Genomic DNA, 24835 nt, shown 5'->3' with positions numbered 1-24835 from the left:
GGAACAGCGTGGCCAACTGGGGTATCAATAAATCGCTAAAGGTTTTATAGAACGCTACCGTGAGCCCGTCTTGTCCATGCGCGCTGCCCTCCCTCATAGAATTCAATGCCAGTCTGACCTCTTGCAGCTCTATAGGTTGCATTAAGAATTCCCTATGCCAGTTTTGTAACAAAGGGAGTTCGATATATTGCAAAATGTCTGCGTCGCTGGGGGAAACCTTAGAGCTAGAAAGCTCCTGATAGTAATTCCGGAACTGATCAGTAACAACCACCGGATCGGACTCGGTGGAGCCAGGAGTTGAAGATAAAATGGGAACACAACTGGAGCCTACCCTATGCTTTGCCATGGCTGCCAGGACCGATCCCAGCCAATCCGCCTCCCCGTAAACGTGAGCAGTAGCATATTTGCCCATGTGCTTAACCTCGGCATCCGCCTCATCATTGAACTCTGCTATCGCGGCTTTCAGGAGGTCCAGCAGTTGTGGAGAGGACCCTCGAGGGGGTTCGTCCTCTAAAGCAGCAATTCGGGTTTCCAATATCGCCAATCTACCACGGATGGAAAGGAGTACCCCCGCATATTTGCTGATGGCTATACCCCTAATGTAGACCTTAAAAGATTCCCAGACTGTGGCAAAAGACTCCACTGAGCCGACATTGAGCGCAAAGAACTCTGATATAGCATCACTGAGCTCCGCCTTAAAGACCGCATCCAGCAATGACTAGGGAGGGAACCTCCAAAGGAAGGGAGGAGGCCCGCGCTGAGGTACAGATAGGGTCAACAGAATAGGCGAGTGATCCGAGAACGTCCGCGCTAACACCTCACATTCCTGCATCATGGGCAGCAAGGTTTGGGAAATGAGCCAATAATCGATACGTGTGTGTATGTCGTGAGGGGCTGAATAGTGTGTGAACCCACCCATATCCCTCGTGCGAGCCCTCCACATATCAACCACCTGTAACTGTATAGACACATCCGCAATCGCCCTGGCAGCAGCCGAAGGCGGCCTCATAGGACCCTTAGATCGGTCTAACAGTGGATCCAATACGCAAATAAAATCCCCGCCCCACACCACCGATGAAGGGGCGTGTGATTGAATAGCCCGGGAGAGAGAGTAATAGAACTGAGGGTTGTCATAATTCTGGCCGTAGGAGTTTACTACCAATATATCTATAAAGGAATTATAGCAATAGGTGATGGTGTATCTTCCAGCAGGGTCCTCCTCACAACATACCATACGGAGCTTCGCACCAGGATTAACCCAGGTCAAAATGCCCCTAGAATGTGAGGTAAAATCAGCAGCATGAAAATTCCCTAACATACGACTACTTGTCAGCAGGCTGCAGCTGGGATGGAGATGTGTCTCCTGTAAGAGAGCGATGTCTACCTCTTTTCTCTTCAGATAGGCTTGGATTTTACGCACTTTTCTATGGTCATTAAGACCCCTAACGTTCCACATCAAGAGTTTCAAATGTTTCCGATTAGTCCTACTGACCAGTGATGAGCATGTACAGCAAGCGTCAATGTTGTGCACCTCATTAGATGGATGCACCACCTCCCAAAACAAGAAATAATAACCACCACATGTGACCTGCAAAAAGAAAGCATCATGAACAAACACACAAAAAAAAAACATTACCACCCCCCGCCCACGTCTTGCATACCCCAACAGGGCAAGAACGACATTCAACCCTCCCAAGAATGAGACTAACCCAATATGCCCATAAAAAAATGAAATGAGGACCACAAACCTCAACCGCCAAAACATTTTCAATATCAACGGGTAACGCCTAGGGGCGGATGTTACCCAAGTTGCAGTCTCCAAAAACCAATCCACATTAAGCGTATAGAAAGCCTCAAATACTTAGGATGAACTTCAGAGGGGGGGGGCAAAGGTCAACAGCATTGCATTAGTAATCAACTGTGGATTGACATCAAACAAGAAAACAGTACCACAATTGGCCAACAGCATCAATATAAGGGAAAGAATCCCCCCCTCCCTCTGTGGCTAGAAAAACAGCTGTGGAACCCCGAATAGCCCAACCAAGTTCCCAGGGAACAACAAATGGTACCCAGTTCCTGCGTTCAGTCATTGTCATCCAGAGTGTGTGGCAAGGAATCATCGTATGTGACTTCGCCCTCCGCTCTTCTGCGCTTACCCACTACCTCCCAGCACTTCAGCGCCTTCTGTAGAGACTGCGGATCAGAGAAGATACGCGGTTTGCCATCGGAAAGCACTTTCAACCTCGCTGGATAGAGCATAGCATACTAGAGATGGTGATCTCGCAGCCTACACTTTAGGGGAACAAACTGCCTCCGGGCCTCCTGCACTTTGATGGTAAATTCAGGGAAGAGTGAGAGGGAGGAGCCCTCATAGTGAAGTGTGCTCAGTTCTCTCGCTTTGCGAAGCGCCGCATCTCTGTCCCGGTAGTTGAGGAGCTTGGCAATAGTGGGCCGAGGGGGAGGGACGGGGCTTAGGGCCCAGTGAGCGATGTGCCCTCTCCACTACAAACATAGCGGAGAAGGTTTCAGCTCCCAGCGGCCTTTTGAGAAGCTGCTCAATGAAAAGGTTAATGGGCCCCGTGGGCGTGGATTCAGGGAGGTCCGTGATACTGAGGTTGCATCGCCTCGACCTAGCCACCAAATCCTCGGTGTGGTCTTGCAGCACGATCAGTGCCTTCTCTACTTGCCGCTGTGTGGGGCTGGCATCAGTTTGGGCTTCTTCTGTTTCCGTGATACGGCGTTCCGCCATATCTAGGTGCTCCGCGTGCTTGTCGACTCTTTCCACCATCCGATCCATCCTGTAGGCCAGCGTGTCTATCTTGGCATCTATAGCTGTTAGACCACTCTGCATGGCAGCAATTATTTGTGTAATGTCTCTCACTGGGTCTTCAGCAGAGCTATCCGAGTCTACCATCGCCGAGTCAGCTGCCGCCTCCTCCTCCTGCTGCCTAGACTTGTGGTGCTCGAACCTTAGTTTGGGTTGGGATTTATCTGGCTTACCTATGATGACGCCGGTGGCGTCCGCAATCTGTGCCCTGAAAGTGCAGCCAAAGGCACCCACCAACACACAGGCTCAGTGATGCGGGAGGTCCAGGAACTGTGCGGGGAGCCGGATGTAATAACAGATAAAGAAGCCGGGCTGCCAATATGGTCAAATAGGTAGTTCTTCGTCACGATAGTTGTTGACGGTGTATTAGGCAGGGCGCACTCCGCCGCGCGTATCCTACAGACTCCCACCTCCAGCCAGACAGGAATTGCGGAGTTACTGACATTCAGGCCCCAGACAGGTCAGGTCCCCAATAGTGTCGGGTCAGTCGACCCCAGAGATCCACCGGCAGCGCCACAGCGCAGAATATAGGACACTGGTGATATATAGGGCAGCCAAGAGTGGAGCCGAGGCACACTTGCCCGTCGGGGGTCACTCCCCAGGTCGCCAGAAGATGCAGCTCACCTGGAAGGCGTCGGGTGCTAGATCGCGCCGCCTCCGTCAGGTGGATCCGGAGCATCCGTGCGGCGAGGGCAGCGCCTCAGGACTGCGACCCGCAGAACCCCAAAGGTCTCCGCACGTCAGCCGAGCCACGGGCGCCAATTCATATCGGCTTTCCAGAGCCGAGCGCAGTGCCAACAAGAGGACGCCGGGTGATCACAGCGCACTCCCCCACCTCCGTTGCAGTTGATGTGCGCGTCGGCCACGTTTCTAGGGCGCGCGGCTGCAGGATCTTTGGCAGCCCGTAACTTCAGGACCAGCGGCATTGGAAAGGACCGGATCACTTCGGCAGATTCAGCGGAAAGCCAGGATCACAGCTCCAGTCCCCATTTCTACGTTATGAGCCGCAGAGGCTGCAAATTATGCGGATAGTTGCAGTAAATGGCGGAGCTCAATCACCTAGCGGCCATCTTGCAGCCAGGCAAGCTCCCCACCCCCCAATGGGTGCAGATTTAGTTCAGATATTCAACTTCTTGGCGAGCTTAGACCAACAGGGTTTAGCCTACCGATCGGTGAACACCTTTCAGTCCACCATTTCAGCAGGACATGTTCCGTTGCAAGGAGCGCCTGTTGGGGAGCACCCTTTTGTTTGTCGGCTACTGAGGGGACTCAGGCTGTCACTGCTCCCTGACTTGAGATACTTGAGTTATGGGACGTCAAAAGAGTTCTCAATTTGCTCTTGTCTTGGCAATCCAATGAGTTTTTGTCAAGGAAGGAGCTGTCTGCTAAGCTGGTGATGCTCCTTTGTCTTCTCTCCTATAGGCGAGTTTCGGATGTGAGAGCCCTGGACATCACAGGCAATGTTTTTTTCTCCCTCATGGGCGTCATTTACCATTTGGCGAAGGACCAAACGTCACACTCAAGTGATAGAATACCCAGAGTTTCCAGATTCCCTGAAACTGTGTGTGGTTCTTTGCTTAAAAGCTTATGAACAAATGTCTTTGGAGCTTAGACCTCCAGGGGAGAGACAACTTTTGATTGCTCTCCGGAAGCCACATAAGGCAGTGTCATCTCCTACGATTGCACGTTGGGTGTGATGGGTCATGCAGAAGGCTGGTATTCGCCTGCAGCAATTCTGAGCTCATTCAGCGATGGGTGCGATGGCCCCCAAGGCTTTCACGCTTGGAGCAAGATTAGAGGACATAATGAATGCGGCGGATTGGCCCTCAGATTCAACCTTTAAAAAGGTTCTATTTCAAGCCTATTTTTGATATGGCGCATTTGGTGATAAGTAAGCTATAAACTAGCATAATCCGAAGCCTCCAGTCCTGACATAGAATGAAAAATGTCCTAACTATCGAAACGGAAAGTTTCAATTCTATTAAGGTCTCGGCGGCGAGGATTATGCCCCCCGTGGAGATCTTCAGAAATGCCCGCCCGTTGGGAGTAAGTACAGTTTTTCTCCTCTTTATTTAGTTATTTATTTATTTTTTGCACTGGTTGACATAATCGCATAAAATTGAAGTGGTTTTGTATCCTAATATGGATCAGTTGTTCTTGGGAATTTTTGTGATTCAAGCTTCAGAGTTTTGCTGTCCAATAATAATTTGTTGGTTTGTATGCAAAAACATTTTTGGGTTCCAGGAGCGGATTCTGGGAAGCAGGACGCATAGAATAAGACGGATAGCGTGACTCGCGCAACAAAAGAATATTGGCTTGCTTCTGAAGAGGGACTATATGGTGGACCCAGCATTATGATTGGACATCGGACTTGGGGATATGTTTGTCCCTTGTTTGTTTTTCCACCAATTTCCGTGGGCTTCTGGGAAATGTGGTCTTGTTTGTATTGGTTAAAATGGCTGCTATTGAAAATGAAGTAAAGAACGTATAGCATAATCCTCGCCTCCGAGTCCTTAATAGAATTGAAACTTTCCGTTACGATAGCTAGGAAATGTTTCATTGTCCTTTAAAAGCACATACTTTATAGCTCAGCTGGTTATTCCCTGAAATTCTCAAAAAAGAATAAATATATGTTATCAGGAAGCACGCAAAATGGATACTTTACATTTTCCACTCTAAACTGACCCTTTATTTGCAAGGTGGGTAGCTGTGGCTTTTGGGACTTAGCTCAGCCGGCACCTAGAGAAACCTAATAAAACATTTTTTTAAACTAGACACATGGGGGGAGTCCAAGGTGATGTGCCTCGCATGGATCCCACAACATTTTCTTTCGCACAATACCCTGCAAATTTTCCTTACATTTCTGTTCTGTAATGGAAACTTCCGAAAGCCTCAGGAATCCACACAGTTCCTACCACCTAGCGTTACCCCACTTGTGCTGATAAAAACGGTACGCCACATATGGCTGGGCCTCGTGCCCGCGACTGGAGCAGATCAAACCAATGCCAGTGGGAGTCTTGACAAGGGGACTACCATGGCTCCAAAGTCAAAATCCCCCTAGGGTCAAGTTTGGGTCAGCTTCCCCAATTGGGACAAGACTCCTACCCCCCCCCCCCACCCCAAGAATGCAGAAAGTTAGTATTGACCCTATCGGGGCAGGTATATGACTCAATGCCAGGGTAAGTTTCACCACCCTTTTGTTTATTTTAGTGCCCTTTTGAAATCCCTCGTGTCTAGTAAGGTTTTTGTCCCCCCTGGAAGGGGTGGGGTTGCATATTCAGGTAAATCTATTTGGCCCCCGGGTGGAGAGGGAGCACAGGCCCATGCCGGAAAGGGGGGGGATATTGCATGAATTCAGTCCCTAGTGATATTTCTCTGAGTTAATTGCTCTCATTTGCCCCCGGGGGGAGGGAGGTTTGAAAGACTGTTAGCCCATTTAGTTTGGGTGGGTGAATAGCCATGAGCTTTCTGCCAAAGAGGCAGGTCGGGGGTAATTATCCCATATGCCTCAAGGGTTGACAGAAAGACTGCTGCCCCATTTACTAGGAGTGGGGGCATGGCCATGCCATTGTGGGCAGCACCCCACCCCCCTATTTAAGAAAAAAGAAAACTGATGTATAGTGTAGTAAACACCCCCATCTGCACCCATGAACGGGGTGCCGAAAGTCTGTTGTCATAACTTTAAGGAGTGGAGGCATGGCCATCCCTACCGTTATTTATTTATTTTTTTTAATTAAAAAAAAGAAATCACTAGTGTCTCCTGGGCTTTTTCCTACCAGCCAGGGGGCAGAAAAACAGATAATTTTAAGGGGAGAGGGGAAGCACATATTTTTGCTTAAGGGGCCGCTCCCACAATTCCCTGGTGTCTAGTGGGTGGATCCCTGCTTGGAGATCACTCTCCTGCGGTGATCCCACAGCAGGAATCCAGGGGGCAGTGGTACCATTGGAAAGGGAAGATTCTCCCCTTTCCAACAATACCTCTCCACAGAGAATCAGCCCTCAGGGAGATATGCCCCTGAGCACTGATTTAGTGAGTCATTCAAGCCCATCAGCTTGTTTTGCTTTCACTTTCAATAACAATGACATCAGCGCACCCTGCGCGCTGATCGTCATTACAAATAAAACGAGCATTGCATTATTACTTGCAACACCAATATCTCAAACTTTCAGTAATGCGCCACCTATTGCATTGCAAATGCTTGTTTCAAGAAAGGAGCTGCTCGCAAAATATTTTATAAATTGCATTTAATTCTGATGGAAACGAAGTGTTATAACACGAGCAAATGTGTGTTACAAACAGCAAATATTAAGCGTTCACAACTCTTTGTTTAAAATATATATATAGCTGCCCCAGGATGGATACAGGCCTGCTGTGCTGAGCCTGAGGATTTAAAGGCCTTGTCTGGTTTGTATGTTGCTTTGTCTCCAAACCAGTAAGTAAGGTTGTATCCGATGTTTACTTGTAAAAGTTCCCCGCAAGAATGATCAGCATCACTGCGAGTAAACAACATGTGGTTGATATGTAAAACATTTGTCGTCGTTTGTGTGCATTTAAAACCAGCCCCAGCACTAATTGCTGGGGGTGGCTCCCGAGCACCACACGGTACATTACTGTATTTATTTATTTATGATACGCAACTCTGATGTTAACCTAAATGGAGTACAAAAAAGTAGCAAAATAATATTTGTTTAAAAAGGCAGGGCCCTTACGAAGCCAAACCTTAAAACTGCTCGAAAGGCACTTCAAAAAGCACCATCTCCTTCACCTGTAGCCAGTTTAGGAAATGTAGATAGAGCAGTGGGGGAGGGAAGCCTGAGTAACAAATATTCTAAATCCAAACCAGGAAGACACAGACTGAATGTACCTTGCAAGGTTTAGCTAGGCCAGGGACATATCCTGTATTGTTGCAGTATTGACCAAGTAAGTAGGACGCACACCAGGCTGCAAAGGGATGGCACACTGGCATCTAAATCACAGATATTACACAAATCCGGGGCACTCCTCTTGGAGGGTGAAAGGCTGCATGGGTGTGAGAACCACTTCAACATGAACGCTCACTGCTGCAGGTTACACACACTTTACAGCAGCAGGCAGGGTCGGATTGGGATCACAATTTGGCCTGGGCACTGACGGAAAAAGTGGCCCACATTCGCAGGCGTGCCCTTTCATGAAACACACACGGAATGTAAGTGGGAGGATATTGTTTTTGGGAAGGACACCGGGCCAAGGTAACAATGTCCTACAAGCTGAGCAACTGAAAAACAGCAAGGTCCCTTTCTCTTAGAAAATTATTCCCCAGCCCTCCAGCGAAGAAGCATCTGAAAACAGCTAGGCCTCTTCCTATTACAAATGTATTCACCTGCCCTCCAGCGCTGGAGCACCTGAAAAGCAGCGAGGCCCCTTTCTATTACAAAATTATTCCCAAGCCCTCCAGCGCTGGAGCACCTGAAAAGCAGCGAGGCCCCTTTCTATTACAAAATTATTCCCAAGCCCTCCAGCGCTGGAGCACCTGAAAAGCAGCGAGGCCCCTTTCTATTACAAAATTATTCCCAAGCCCTCCAGCGCTGGAGCACCTGAAAAGCAGCGAGGCCCCTTTCTATTACAAAATTATTCCCAAGCCCTCCAGCGCTGGAGCACCTGAAAAGCAGCGAGGCCCCTTTCTATTACAAAATTATTCCCAAGCCCTCCAGCGCTGGAGCACCTGAAAAGCAGCGAGGCCCCTTTCTATTACAAAATTATTCCCAAGCCCTCCAGCGCAGGAGCACCTGAAAAGCAGCGAGGCCCCTTTCTCTTAAAATATTATTTCCCAGCCCTCCAGCGCAGAAGTATCTGAAAACACGAGGCCCCTTTCTATTGCAAATTTATTCCCCAGCCCTCCAGCGCAGGAGCACCTGAAAAACAGCAAGGGCCCAGCTATTTGTAAATTACTCAGCCCTCCCCAGCCCTTCACTGCCTCAGGGCAGTGTCTTGGCAGGAGAGGGGATAAAGCAAACAAGCATTGGCATAGCCAATAGGTCTCGCCTTTGGGACCTTATAAGTGTTTAGCCATGCAACAGTTGCATAACTAAATACTTATAAGGTCCCAAAAGCGAGACCTATTGGCTATGCCAAGCGGCCGTGCGGCCCCGAAAGTGAAAGTAATCACGGAAAAGCCCGGCGCGCGCCCGCACACATGCACTGTAGCTCTAGGCTGGCCTGGTAGCACTTTTTGGAACCCTCTCAAAAAGTCTCGCCAGACCAGCGCATGCGCTGGGTCAGGCGAGACCTAAAAACCCAGCTGCTGGGCCATCCATGGGAGTGAGGGGGGGGGGCCCTAAGGTGACGATGGTGCGAGTTCCCAACATCTCCTGGCCCCCACAGCGAGACCCATTCTTCCTTGCCCACTATGCCCTGAATGAGAAGGGCATTGGGCGAGTTGTTAATGCAAACACTGTTTCAGGGCTACGTGGGCCCCAGGGTGGCTGAGTTGAAAATGGCTCAAAGGCCTGAGTAAAACCTGTCCCCCAGGGATGCCGATTCTGGCACACAATCTCCCCTCCCAGCTCACCATCAGCGTGATTGCTTGGCAGGGCAGGGGGTGAAGGAGAGGCCACAGCTGATGATCGCTGAACGGCCGCGCAGCGAGGCTGCTTTCCTCTCCCGGTCAGTGCTCTCTGTGGACTGGGAAAGGGAAACAACGGTCCAGAGTACACTGAGACACTGGCCCTTCGGCCTATGCCCGAGTGCCCGTAGTGCCAATCCGCCCCTGGCAGCAGGAGCTCAAATCACTAAACTACCTTCTGTGCCTTGGTTATACACAGCAGCCAGTTATGCCGGGTACATTGGTCCTTTGCCATTTACATTGGTGCTTAAAGAGTTATTTCTTGTCGCCCCCCCCTTGCACTGTGCAGAAAGCACTAGCATGGTATAACGTGTTTACAAAAGCAAAACCCTCAAGTCAACAGCAAAAAAATATATTGTGTGCGTTTATAAAGTAAAAATGCCACCAGATAACCGCGTTATAGTGGGAAATTCCAAAATAATTACCATCCTCCGATATACAAGATCACAGACCCTGCCAGCGTCCCATGCCCATTTCTCCCATGGGCAAGCCCTTTAGTGATCTAAACACTGTACAATAGTAGACCTAATGCTAAGAACAAGTGTTGTTTTATAAAAGCGGTTTTGGCTGGTGAACTAATTCAAACGGGAACAAGGCATGGTGTGGTGTGCAAAGATCCAGGTTACCTTGCATCAGGAAATAACCCCCTTAAAGGAGGTCCACTGAAGCTTTACCGCGGGACTCATTCCTGTGAGCATTCGTGAAGGGCCACTGCACTCATATGAATGCATCGGGAGGCCCACCAACATTTGTTGCATGCTTTCAGTATCAAAAGTTTTCACAAATGGGCACTTATTTTTGTCTCAACCAGCTCTGTCAGCCGTCTTTCTGATCTTCTGCGTGCCGGTGTGCGTTCTAACAGCACAGAGGAGATGACGATGAAGAAACAGCAGGGGAAGGCCTGCCAGCCCTGAGAATACTACTGTATAGTGAAGTTACTGGGCAGACTCGTGCATTGCTGCAGAGTAAAGAGAACAATACAGGCTTCCATATCTACACCTCTTGTACTCAAAGCCTAAAATAAAAACAGTCCTAAAACACAAGTCAAAGAATGAAAGCAAAAGAAAAATAACGTGTTAAAAAAACATACCATGTGTGTTTACGAAAACGAAAGAAACACACGTCTGTGTTTTTAACGTAAATATGCCACCAGATAAGCGCTTTGTAGTCTGAAAGTCCAAAATAAATACAGTCAATACACGAGCCAAGGAACGAAAACAAAACAAACGTACTGTGTTTATAAAGTACAAATGCCACCTGATAAGCGTGTTTTAGGTGGAAAGCCGCAAAAAACTAAATACAATTTAAAAAAAACGACCAGGGTCAAACAAACAAAGATAATGGGGAAAAAAATACTGTATGTGTTTGAGAAAATGAAATAAACATACTATGTGTGTTTCTAAAGCAAAGATGCCACCAGATAAGGGCATTTAAGATGCAAAGCCAAAAATAAGTACAATTCCAAATGAGACTTAAAGTTATTGCTTTCTTTAAATAGGAGTGTGTGCCGTGCTCAAACATAAAGTGCTGCGCCCGTGTTGTAAGTATAAAAGTAGGCGCCATGCTAAAACAAAGCGTGGTGCCTGTGCACAGTAATTAAACAACTAACAAAATGCTCATGCCTGAAGGTATTATGCAAGACATCTGAGGGATGTGCTTGTTATTTATGTGAGCAAGCACAGATTTGTGCAATAATATGTGAAGCCCTCCTTCTCTGTGCCCGTCTCTAAGCACTGGTAGCTCCCCTTTGTGCCTTGCGCTGTAAGTTTAGGTGTGCCTGTCTAACATAGCCCTCCTTCTTTGCCTGCCTGGCTCCATTGCTCTGCTGTGACGTCGGCGCAGGCTGGAGCCTGTTGGCTGATTGGAAGCGAGGGGGATCCAGAGCAGAGACGGTGGGATGGAGGGGCAGGGAGACAGTCTAGTAACAGGTCTACTGTGGTTTATTGATTTCACAAACTGTATTAAGTAAAACACATTTAAACAATAATCGGTGGAATTCTGCCTTAAAAACAGTAGCGCTTATGAAAAGCACAAACTATGTTTAATACAAAAAAGAAACCACACTAGCACTGCACTAAGTAGGAGAAGGAAAGACACCGGGCTCTGCACCAAAGACACAAGCAGCCTAAAGACACAGGCAGTGACAGTGCGGAAAGGAACAGTTGAACAAAAGAGTTCTCCAAAAATACATATGAAGAATGCAAGCGTACCTAGACTGTACTTGGCCGGTGCTCCTGAGCCTTTAATGGAAGTGAGATATTGGCTGCCTGAACGACTTAGGAGGCAGCAAAGAAGAGCAACGCAGGGGTGAGCCAATGGTAAGCAGCAGGCAGGAATAAAGTCGGTTATTGATTACAGCAGGTCTTGCAGACCGCGCATGTGCTCTGACTCGGCTCGACCTAAAAATACTCAGACTGCTTGGTAAGCTCTTCCTGAGCTGCAGAAACAATAAAGGAAACCCTCTGGTGCAAAACACCAGAGGGCCCTTTCTAGCCCTCCCCAGCATCGGGTAGAGAGTGCAGCTGTCTGCCATTGGCCGAACACCGCACCAAAAGGGTTAAAGCTGTAGCAGAGGAAGTAATATTTACCAGTCCCATCTCAGGAGAGAGATTTAAAATGTTACTGTTCTGTGGCTGTGGTTTGACAAAGCATCTTACGCTTCAGTCATTGATGTTACCTAGTACGCAACTAGCTCTTTTGTTATCTGGTGGATTTCTTTTAACCATATTGTTTTGAGTTCTGTGCCTATTGAAAATGTTATTCACCAATAAATAATTGTATTTTTCATATAAGCATAACATAGAAACAGTATTCAAATATTTCTGCCACTACTACTAGAGTGAAATGGTTTCTGTGAAAGACATAGTATTGCACTCAGCAGAATGCAAGCCTAAGTTTGCACACATTATGTATTGAACAGTGCATCACAGTTGCGTTTTAAAACTGGTAGATTTTGATTTTACTCTGTGTTCCCACAGTGGGGACCATTGCTTTTTTAAGTGTAATGCAGGTGTTTCGTTAAGAAACTCTGCAATATTCAAGAGATTAGACTTTAAACAAGAAGTAAAATGTTTGCCATCTTGAAATAACTTGTTTTGAGAATGCTGTGTTAGGTGTAATAAAAGTTTAATGAACAATGAAGGAAATAATTTTTATAACAAAGAAGAAATCATTATTTCCACCCAGTTTAAATATGTCAGAATTTATTTCATGCTGTTGTCTGAAACCCTTCCCCATTAACAATAGCAGTGTATAACCAAATCTATTAAAATTATACTATGATGAGGAGACATGCGGTATGTATGAACTTGTAGTAATGCTTACCTTTTTTTTCTCCCACAGTTATTAAGTCATGGAACAAGACCGTTATGCCAGAGCAAAGACTTGCAACAAGCATCCTTCTTTCCACCCCTACAAGCAGTGATGCTGCCACCTAACACATTCAAAGGAAAGGTCGCCTTTATAACTGGTGGGGGTACTGGACTTGGTAAAGGAATGACTCTAGCACTTTCCAGTTTGGGTGCGGAGTGTGTCATAGCAAGCAGGTAATTAATGTGATTTTCTTTATTTCTGGTATTCACAGTTTTCTTATGATCTGGATTCCCAATTCCAAAGAGAAACTTGAACTAGCTTCTCATTTTTTCAATCTTGTCTAACTGCACCCAGGCATGTCAATATGCAGCTGTACCCTGTCCTGCTGGGGCGTTGCCTAGAACTGTGATGTATGAGTGCCATTTATTGGTGTAGCATAGTTGGAGTTTTAGCTATCACATCTGCAATAACCTTAAGAGGACTGTTTGAACTCCTCTCAAGGGGCCATGGGGCATGCAGGGGCTACTGGGCCACACAGTGGTGGTTGAAGCCTTTTACTCCTGATTTTCTGGGTTTCAGCCCACTATGGATCCTATGCAACAGGGACAAGTACCCAGTCAAAGCCTTCCTCGGTGGACAATCCCTTTCCCACCCATTTCTCATACTCTGTTAGGGGTTATGCACCATTCACTGGTTGCCGCACCCAGGGAATGGTCACTAGTAGGCCTTACTGAAGAGTCCCCTCTGACTCTTGTAAAGTAATCAAAAGTGACTTTTGTGCCCAAGCCCCTTTAGCAGGAAGTCCCCCAGGGCTCTACAAGCCTGTATCAAGTCTTACCCACTCCTGCAACGAGGAAGTGATCACCGTCTCAGTGGGTGCCCCATCCGCGGGTACTTGCAATGCTGCAGTCCTGTTTGGTCAGGTTGGGCTGCATGTGAGAGGCACAGCAGTTCACAGGAGTCACGGCAGCACTCTGCAGGCGTGGGCTCTCCGTGACCATGCGCTGCTGGCTTCAGCAGTGATCCGAGGTGCTCCGACGTTTCCTCCTCCAAGGTAATTTCATTTCTCCGCACTGTGGGGAAAGTGTCAATCCTTGCAATCCCTATCTTGTCCCAGTGATATAGATAGACTTACAGCCTCCTCCTGTATACCAGGATGGGTCGGGGGCATTTCCTCTATGCTTAGTTTCCGACACACTTACCGCACTTCAGTTTAAGGGCGGCACCCTAAACTCCACAAATTAATTAGTGCTGACATCCTCTCCAGGCATATAGGGTTGGCATGGCACTTGCACACAAGGCGTCAGCCTTTCTTCTGCACGGCTGTTCACACCACAGCGGTCGCTGCTGGAATATGGGGTCATCGCTAGGCCCAGCAGTGGTCTCAGCACTTGTTGGCAGTGTCCCCGTATATGGCATACGGGGTCACTATAAAGGTGCGGTGCAGCCTTCACGCTCCTAGTACGGCACCTAATCACAGTTGGCTTCACAGCGTCCCTCTCCTGGCATATGGGGCTCACCGACCTGAATTTAAACACGGGCAACGGCCTGTTGCATGCAGCAACTATCCCCTCACACTGGGAGTAAAATCCAGTAATTGTAAAGCGCAAATTACTCACCCCCAAGGGTCTCATTTGCGGTTGTTGCAGGCAGCAGAATCTCGGCATGAACAGGCTGATTCACAGTCGCGAAGAGCCAAAAACTTCAGGATTTTTCCTTTCGTCACAGAGGAGAGCACTGTGATGCCAGTCAAGCATTCAGGACCTGGGGAGGCACCACTTGAAGAACAGGGACTCACTCTTGGAGAGGCTAGCAGGACTTGGACAAGTCCTGTTGCAGGTCCAGGCAGGTCCTAGTTTCAGCAGGTCAGCTGGGCACTTGCAGGGAGGCATCTGGAGCTGGTTGTGTCCCTGTAGCTCAGGACAGGAGGCCAGTCAACTGACCCTTGAAGTAATGCTGATAACCCTGGGTTCAAGGTGATGGTCGTCTCTCCTTTAAGCAGCAATTAAGGTCTTGAGCAGCTTAGCGGTCCTCTGGGGAGCAAGCAGGCCTCAAGGAGCAGGACAGTCCTCCTGGAGAACAAGGCAGGCCTCAAGCAACCTGGCAGTTTTCTAGAGTATAAGGCAGTCCTTCTGAAGTCTTTCACAGGTCGAAGAGTGTACTGAAGAGGTGGTTCTGGGGGTCCAGTATTTACACCTGGTGCTAACCATTGAAATGGGAGTGACATCCTGGCTACCACCAAGTCTGGTTCTGGAAAGTTCTTCCTTTCCCCTACAAAGGCTCCAAGTACTCTTGGATGACAAATGACTGGTGTCAGGTCCCACTGTGTGTGTGCTGGAGGCAGCCCTTTGAAATGTGAGTGGAGAAAGGAAAAGCCCTGTCTCCACTATCCTAGCAGAACGGCCCATCCTGCCAGCAGTTGGTCCCCCTTGGTCTCACTGTCTGGGAGGAGTAGGCAATGGCCAACTGCCAAGCTATTCACTGTCATGTAACACAGGCAGCAGGCACCACATTGTTAGGACAAGAAACTTACAGCTTTTTAAAAGTATCAAAGTAGGGGTGGTGCCTCCCAGACCATCGCTCAAATGACACTTAAATGGAAGGAACCAAAATATTGTTCCCTCTGTTGTTTTTGGATTTGAGCTTTTATTTTGTCAATCTTTCACCCAAGGTATACACTCTGATATATCACGCCTGTGTGTATGGTTTTCAGACCTTTTTTATAGAATAAATCACGGATCCTTTTTCTTGAATCGTAGCATTTTTTCTTTGCTTGTTTTTATAAAAAGTTTTTTAGGAAGAACATGCTATACATTTACAGACATGAGACACAACGTATATAGAAAACAAAACTAAGATGACAAAATTTCTTGGATACTTGTAGAGAATTAATCCAGAAGACAATTTATATACAACACAAATGTCACCATATCTTAAATACAGTTAAAAGATTAGTTTGCGAGTGTGCAACAAAAAATGTAAAGTAGCCATTTAAATATTTTGTTGCAACAGAGGGAACAATATTTTGGTTTCATCCAGTGTCATTTGATTTTTAGTTAGGGAGGCACCACCCCTACTTTGATTCTTTATGCATGGATTTCAGTCTCCACAGTCCACAACTGAATCACTCTCCACTTCAGGAGATATGAACTTGTTAAAAGTGGCATTTTCAGAATGGGGACCTAAAGTATGACTATACCATTACAAAGAGTTAAAAATTACCATTCGAGTCCATACTTGACCTCCCCGACTTTTACCAATCGAAAGTTAGCATTGTTAAATATAATAAGATAACCGATAACCCAATGTTATCCAATGGGAGAGATAGGCCTTGGAGTAGTGAAAAACAAATTTTTGAGTTTTTCACTACCAAAACAGTTAAAACTTAAAAACACGTCCTACTTTTTAAATACATTGCGCCCTTCCATGTGGTCTCTTGGGAGCTTACCTTAGGGATGATTTAACCCCTTCAGTGCCCGCCCCTTTCCCCGCCCAGTGCCGGCGCTTTCATTAGCGGGCGGGGTCTATGACGAGCTGGACTCGTCATGGGCACAGCGCAACCGCGGCCCATGACGAGTCCAGCTCGTCATGGGCACTGAAGGGGTTAAATGTATTAAAAAGGAAGGTTCAGACCTTGCAAAAAAGTTTTTTGGGGTAGAATATACAGTGTAATTTTTTTGGGGAGTGTTATATATAGCGCAAACCAGACCCACGAGACATCGGGTATCAGAGGGCTTTACATGAGCTCCAGTTTCGTTACAGATGGACACATTTATTTTCGTTAGGCACGGGGAGATGAGTGATTTGCCCAGAATCGCAGGATGTTGAGCGTCGTTGCCGAGTCTCGAACCCGGTTCCCCAGCTTCGGGGTTGACCGCCCTGGCCGTTAGGATACATCCTCTCCCTAATGCTGCACTACAGGTGGCAGTCGCAGTCTGAGACACATTTTATAAGGTTACTGTAGTGGGTGGCAAAATGAGGGTTGCAGGCCTGCTCGTACCATTTAATTTACAAGCCCTTTATGCATGTAGTACTATTTACTATGACCTTACAAATATGCCAATCAGGGATAAGCCACTTGTGGTGGTGGTATTGGTGGTGGTATTGGTGGCATAGGAATAGTGGTGGTGGTATTGGTGGTGGTATTGGTTTTGATGGTAGTAGTGGTAGTGGTATTGGCAGAGGTGGTATTGGCAATAGTGGTATGGGTGGTGGTGGTGGTACTGGTGGTGGTGGTTTTGGTGGTTTTGGTGGTGGGGGTATTGGTGGTATGTGGGGTGGTGGAATTTGGGGTGGTGGTGGTTTTGGTGGTGGTGTTGGTAGTAATTGTGGTGGTATTTGTGGTAATGGTGGTGGTATTGGTGGTACTGGTGGTGGTGGTATTGGCGGTGGTATTGGTGGTGGCGGTGGCATTGTTGGTGGTATTTGTATTGGTGGTGGTGGTATTGGTGGTGGTGGTATTGGTGGTGGTATTGGTGGTGATGGTGGTATTCGTGGTGGTATTGGTGGTGATGGTATTGGTGGTGGTATAGGTGGTGTTGAGAGAGATAATGATGGTTTTGGTGGTTTTGGTGGTGGTGGGATTCGGGGTGGTGGTATTGGCCGTGGCATTGGTGGTGGTATTTGTATTGGTGGTGGTGGTGGTATTGGTGGTGATGGTGGTCTTCTTGGTGGTGATGGTATTGGTGGTGGTATAGGTGGTGTTGAGAGAGATAATGATGGTTTTGGTGGTGGTGGGATTCGGGGTGGTGGTATTGGGGATGGTGGTATTGGTGGGGGGTATTGGTGGGGGTGGTATTGGTATTGGTGGGTATGGTATTGGTGAGGGTGGTATCGCTTGTGGTATTGGTGATGGTAGGGGCTTTTGAAAACAACCCATCAAGTGGCTTTAGTACAGATGACATGTGACACAGATGGGCTGTTGTCCGCTTCAGTCAATTAGTACAGAATTATGTGCTACCCGGAATTCATATGACTTAATTCACTATTCATTTCTAAATCCATTTTACTTGGGGGCTTGAAACAGACACAAGATAATGTTAAAGTGATTGAAAGTAGGTGCCCGTTGTACGGGGCAGCCGTGCTGCTTAAAAAATGCAATCGGTTTCACCTGAAGCAGTGCATGTCCAGCCTGCAGTCAGAGAAACTCAACAAAGTAAATAGTGATTACAGACTAAATAACAGGTCCCATGTACCAACCGAAGTAAAGGGGCCAGTAGTCATGGGAGGTTACAAATGAAGACAAGGCTATACTAAGGAGGGACTAACAAGCCTATCAACGAATCTGAAGGCAGCATTTACGAAAGACACAAGCCAATGAAAAATATGGACGGAGAGTGGGCACGGTTTCTCTCCCATAATCTACTACATCAGTCTGGCAGAGCGAGTAGCGCATGCGCGCTGACGCTAGGCTCAACCTAAAAACGAATGAGCCTTTGAAAACGTGTTATAAACTCAGAGGCTACAGAGTTGCAACTCACCTCCTTTCCCAGAAAAATCTTTGGGTTGCTTTTCTAAGCTGTAAAAATGAAATGGGCTCTCAAGCTTGGATCTTTACAACTGTGTCAGCACAGAGTTGCCAGCAAGCCTTTATTCTTTGGTCGGTTTACCTGAGAAATTGCAGTGATCAGTATAAAGATTTGATTAAAATACATGAAATCCTTGAAGATATACCCAAGGCTTTTGAATTCAGATCCATGTTTATCAAGAGCAACCTAAATATGTTTCCTTCAAGAGTGTTCCTTAACATTTAGTGGTAATATATGGCTCTTGTTTAACAGTTTTTAAAAGACTTGCCCTTTGTTTGTGGAATATTCTAACAGTTTTTTCCATACTGTTTACTTGTGTAATATTCTGGTTGTCACCAGTGGTTTATATACTGCTGCTTCTTGCATTGGGGGGGATTGTCCTGAATTAGTAAATCGTGTTTTAATTTTAAGGTCAAAAGCGAATACTGAATATGTTCTTTCTGTCTCTTTCTGCACTCTTCGTCTCTTTGGATTATAACACCTCAAGTTTACACTGCCTTACCCCTTTAATGATCTCCCAAAATATACCTATTGGAGCTGTATTCTTGTTTTTTCCTTCTGAAGCTTTGTTATAACTTTATCCATGTAGTCAAGATATTTATGATCAATCAATACGGTCCTACCAAAGGTCCTCCTCTGGGGGTGAACTTCTATGGCTAGAAATTCTAAGGCTATATTAAGTAGAAGTCGATTGTAAACAGACACAAACTCTGCATAGAAAAGTATGACTTATCTTGGGCAATCAACATCTCGTTTATCCTAGAATACTGATTATGAAGTGCAGAGAATTATGTGAAACCTGGTGTAGGGGATGGACATGTGTGCCTTCATCCACTAGACCATATGGTTTAATAATATGATTACTATCAGCCTATGATCAGACCATTCTAAAGCCACCTATTTGATGCATCAATGAATGGTTCCAAAGGCAAATTGATGTCCCCACACAGGATCCTCCAATTTGGCAAGCTCTAAGAGTACCTGTGAAAGCATAACATTTGAAATCACCCAACCTCGTAGCCCCTTACCATGACAAACACCACCCACTTGTTAACAGCCTTCCTGTTGCAGCATTGCCTTGGTAAATATGGCAACCCCTTTAATGGGAGTTTCTTGAGTTGAAGCATCCAGGGCATTATATCCAAAGTTCCTAAGTTTGGATTTTCCCCCAAAAGTCTATGCATTTCCTGGAGAAACATGTGTGTCCCAGTAAATTTCATCTCCTTGCTCCCCTCTTGAATCTTAGCCCCTGGTCTTAGCTCAGTCACATTTCAAGTGAAGATCTGTACCACCACATTAATCCCTCCATCCCCCGCCCCAGCTTATTCCTCTCCCTACCTCCTCTACTTTTAGGTTATCTATGCTTCTCTGGAAACCAGTCATGTCCATCCCATCCAAAGTGAGGGCCCTCACACATAAAAATTTACATTACTACCACCAAAGGTATCTCTGTCTCAGACTCCATCCCAGAAGAAACAGAGCTCCCTTTCAGTAACTGGTATCCCCCCCCACCCCATATTTTAATCAACATCTGAGGTTACCTGTTTTATGCAATTGTTCTACAATTCTTTTACATGTATTACTGATGTATACATGATAGTTTGAATATTCTGGAGGATCTTTATCTTGGCATGCTCTTAATAAAATAATTATTCTTGACTGCCTGGGTCAGTCCTGTCATTTGGCACAAGCCATCCGCATCAGTCTGCCATCACATGAAGTCAATCAAAACTCACAAAGAAAATGGATTCTTCTACCTAAACCGAGTTAGTCGGACTTTCTACTTGATTTGTGAGCTGGTGCAAGATGAATTTGCCTGCATAGGGGCAAAACAGCTCGAGACCCACTGTGTCTCTTTGGAAAAAATAAATCACAATTTTGTAGTTGGAAAACGATAAGGCCTCTGACTCTGATGGTCCATATCCCTGTGTGCTAGGTTTAGAAAAGGGTTGTATGTTGGAACAACAAGTTACTCAACGACTACCTTAACAACGCAGTCTCTACCACGCTAGCGACTTACCCTCGATTTTTTTTTACCAAGCATTCCTTTAGCACACATTTTTGTGGTAAAGGCATGCCCGGTAAACTGCCATCCGTGGCTAATCTTACGGAAAGTTGTTGTTTGGCTTGTGTGACTCCGGAACTCGTTGTTCCAGAGTCGTCGTTCTGGATGTTTCCCTCAGAAAAGCCCTCTGGAATCGCCAGACTTTATATTCTTCAGGAATCGTCATGCCAAGCCCCCTACGGAATACCCAGAACTCTCAAATTATCCGGCTGAACGCATTTCTCCTTGTCTTCCAACTTCCATACTGTGTTGTTCAATTTTCGGTCTTACTCTAAAAGCTGTTGCCTAAGTGATTAGGACATGTCCTCAAGGCGGGCTCATTGCTTTTTACCTCCCTTTTTCTTTCCACCAGTGAGCCCAACTGTTTAGAAACTTTATGGCTAGCCACAAGTTTTTTTTGGTTTCCAGTGTCACTGACCGTGTGATCTTTCTAATATGCTTCCCACTGGGGGCTAGTTACTTCAGTGAGAGAGTACAGAGTTGGTTGTTGGAGGATACCACTGCTTTTGTACTTTTTCATGACTAGGAGTTCTGGCCTTTTGTTTTGTGGGCACTGATGAGTGAAGAATGGTTATTTGTGAGGCTGGGGGTAATTGATTCACACACAGGATGACCCGAATGGAAATACTCATCATCCTCATTTTCACTCTAAACAGGGACATGATTTGCACCCCTTATCTCTTCTATCCCTGGTTCGTAGATTCCGGCTTCTGACTCTGAGCCTACATCTTTTTAGCTTAAGGGCATGGAGGGGCAGTTATCTGACTTTGGGGAAAGTAGGGGGGCGAATCTGCATGTAATACAAACTCCTGTGATATTCTTCACCACAGGTGTACCCCTTGTACTCCCCCTCGCAGTCCTGCCAAAGGGCGTAGTCTCTGTTTGTTATGAAAGCATTCAGGTATCTGTTTCAAGACCATTCCCTACAAAGGTTATGATGAATCAAACATATTTTGCAATGAATACATTTTAAACATGTTTTAATCACTCATTTATACTCATTGCTGTACTCCACTTCATATAAAGGAAAAAGTGACTTCTCCAGAGTTTTTAATTATCATTAATAATTCTCATAATTCACACCATAATAGATTTCAGTTCCCAGATGGGCCTGCTGATAAGCATCTGACTTTGCTCCAGCATCTGACTGAATAGGGACAATTTCTTAAGGAGGATTCACTTAAGTTGAGGTCAGTCTTACATGCTTTCCTGGAGATTCTCATAGCAGCTTAGAGCTCTCCTCCTGCCTGATGTACTACTCCATTCCCTCCTCTGCGCGCATCTGTAGGTCTGGGGGATGTCCGGTGCATGTTATGCATTGATATATGTTGTCCTGCTACTTGAAAGACTTGTCACAGAGTTTGAAAGGCACCATTTTGAGTGAGTATGATCTCTATTCTGAGCTGAGACAACCAAACTCTCTGCAGGTGAGCGTCTCCGCGAGGGCCCAGTTAGAAAGTCCAGAAAACCATGCTTTCCAGAGGCAGATGCTGCTGAATAGAGTGCTGTGGCAAGGAGTGAGCTGAAGCCCAAGGCTTGTTCACAACCACCACACTGGCCGGATGTTGATCTCCACCCTCTTCTCCTTGCTTTGCTATGCCTATCTACATAGCCACCTACATCCCAGCAGAAGAGCAGAGTAGCACAAGCAAAGCAAACAAGGGGCCACCTGTTAAAACCGAGAAACATAAGTGACTCTGCAGCTGAAGAGATTTTTGCTATCCAGACACATCAAGGAGCAAGTTGCTGTTCTCTAAAAGTATTTCAGTGTGTGGGTGGGTGGACTGACTCCCTGTATCTGATGAGATTCACACAGGAATCACCAGGAAGACAAGGAGGCAGGTACATTGAGCCTACCTCCAAAGTGGCTACCGCCAACGTCCTTACAAAATAAGAATCTGCCAAGATGGGGCAGGAGAAAGCCAGGATACCACTTGAGAGTTAAAGGTCACTTAATTAGGATAGGTCCATACACTATCCTTTAGAACATTAGATTAATAAAACTTCCCACTTCACTAATGGATCAGTTTTAACTTAGCCTTCTATTGTTCATCTCCCCGCCCCCCCTTCCTAGCTTACCGGTATAATCTCTTTGCCCTGGGAAACCACATCATGACTGCAGTCATGCCACCTCCTACCACCATCCTTCCGTACATATCCAAACTGTTGCATTCAATTGCCATTCCTATCTTTAAATCTCTTCTGCCCCCTTCTTAATAGCACTACCTGTATTCACCCCCTCCTGTAACCACTTCCTAGCTGCAAGCATCCATTCGGCGTCATCCCAGCCCTTCTGGCTGCATCAGCCCGGCCTTTTTACAACCACAGCGTCTCCTATAGTAGTAGAATCCCAGCCTACCTACCCACCTCATCCAACATAGCGACCTGCCAGATGAGCCAATAACTGTAGTTCAACATGTAAACTCACAACATCACTCTGAGGAAGGGAGGGACAGCTACAAGGCAGTTATCCTAGCACCAGGGTCACCGACCTTAGGAAGGAGACCCATCTGTCTTTGACCCTGCACCTCACTTCCCAACAAACCCCTCTTTAATGGTAACTAGCCAGAACCCTAATGCCCTAGACTGCACTACTAGCCAGAAGCCCCCTGGAGGGAGACATCATAAGGGCTTGTCTCGCCCCGGGCACCCCTCTTACAACAACTCTCTCCATTTCTCATTTTCGGTCTATCATTTTGCTTTTTTAATTTCAAGACTAGTTGTAACACTCTCCTGAATTGGTGCTCCTCAGTCTAATCTTGAGCCAGTAAGGCGTATTTTTGTCTCTGAAGAATGTTTGGCAGTGGGTGCACAAAATTACCATCCCCATTATTTTTTTTAATTGCTTTGCTTGTCTCTCCAGTTCATAATTTAATGCATCATGGATAGTAGCGTTGTCTATTTTAACCCGGTGTATCTGGCAAGTCAGTTGCAGGTGGCGTGTGGGACTGGGATTAAGAGGGGTAGAAATCTGCTTCATTTAGATCGCCCCGTATTTTGCCAAAGCCTCAAATCGTGCTTTTTCAGTCCTGCACCTCGACTGCCAAGCTCCCTACCTGTCAGTCTGCAGTCCTAATTCTCTGTTCTCTTTTTGGAGCACTCTCATCAATATTTTCCTTAGGTTACACTTCCCAGGATATGTCAACGAATAACTGGCCTTGCCCTTGGTGGTGTGAATTTTACCTTTATGTTTTTTGTATATATATTTGATCTCTGTTTTACCTATGTTCTTTGTTATGGTATTGTGGAACGATTCATTTCTTCAACCCCCCTTAATATCATAAGGCAGAGGACACACGTAATACATTTTAAAAAGGAATGTAATTGATTTTGTCCTACAACAATCTGATTGAGCTGGAGATATAATACCATGATGTAAGAAAGGTTTCGTTATATTGCTGTGTGTTTGGCTGGTGTGAAGGATGTGTAAAGAGCAGGGTAGTTGGTGGATCCACAAATACAGAAGGGATAGGAAAATAAATTAGGAGGTCCAGCACCCATCTTCCTTGCATTGACTAGTCATAAACAATTACGGAGTTGCCCTCACCCACCAAAGTGGCATGCTTCATTATCAAGCTATGCTCCTCGCTGCAGGGTTGGACTGGGATCAAAAATCGGCCTGGGCACGCAAATAAAGGGGTCCACATTTTCGTACTGCCTTCCTGCAAATACCCTACTTTGGTGACGTTTTATGAAAAGAAGGGGTGGGTGGGGTTGTCTCTGACAGAGGCATGTTTTCTTAACTACACTTAGATTATTTTTTAAAACACAGATTAGTTCACACTGGTGAACCACACCTGAATACAAGTGAGGCCACTTCTGCCCAGGCCCCTTACTCCTGCTCAATCTGCATACATGAATGGGCTGGCCCAGCGAGAGAAAGGTAGTGACCCCTCTGCCCCGTTGGTAAAAGGGAGGTAATGGAGGCCCATCTGCCTCCAGAAAAGCCAGTCGGGCACACACTGGGCGGCTGGCGGCATCTGAAAAACACAGGCACCGCCCAGCTCGGCCCATGCTGCCCAAAAAAAGAGCCCACATCTGGAACTCTGATAACGGCCCCTCGGCCATTGCCCAAGTGGCCGCCTTACCAATCTGACCCTGTCTCGCTTGGACTGGAAAAAGCCCAAGCGTTCCGCTGTAGTGACGTTGCAACAGGAGGTGTCATGGTGCGTTGGTGCCGTCTTGGGTGTGTCCTGTGGGTTAGACTTCGTGTAGACTGTTGTATGTGTCCTCTTGGGTAACAGAAAGTGTACTATTTTTCACATGAATGACAACATTTTAAATAGATTTCTCTTTGTGAACATAAATGTATTGTTTGTTGCATTTTTTGACAAGTCATATGAGCTCAAGATCTCCAATGTGAGAACCTTTCACCTACTGTCACAATAGACATGACTTTCAGCACCAGCAGGATAAAACCTAAATCTTACTAGCACATCCTGCTCAGGGTAGATTAGGGCACTAACTGCTGGTCCTGATGATTTGCCGCTGACTTATTAGA

General features: G+C 46.4%; 1 protein-coding gene across 1 annotated transcript in view; it reads left to right on the top strand.

Moving 5' to 3' along the window:
• The window catches only part of DECR1 (2,4-dienoyl-CoA reductase 1), a 224030-nt gene that overhangs the window by 35286 nt on the left and 163909 nt on the right, over nt 1-24835 (top strand). Inside the window, exon 2 of the mRNA XM_085605309.1 lies at nt 12772-12974. Within this exon, the coding sequence (XP_085461435.1) occupies nt 12772-12974 (203 nt within the window). The remainder of the gene's footprint in view (nt 1-12771; nt 12975-24835) is intronic.

Source organism: Triturus cristatus, chromosome 5_1 (assembly GCF_964204655.1).
Source record: "Triturus cristatus chromosome 5_1, aTriCri1.1, whole genome shotgun sequence".
Lineage (NCBI taxonomy): Eukaryota > Metazoa > Chordata > Amphibia > Caudata > Salamandridae > Triturus > Triturus cristatus.
The sequence above is the reverse complement of the archived record's forward strand: the minus strand, read 5'-3'. Positions and strand labels throughout refer to the sequence as shown.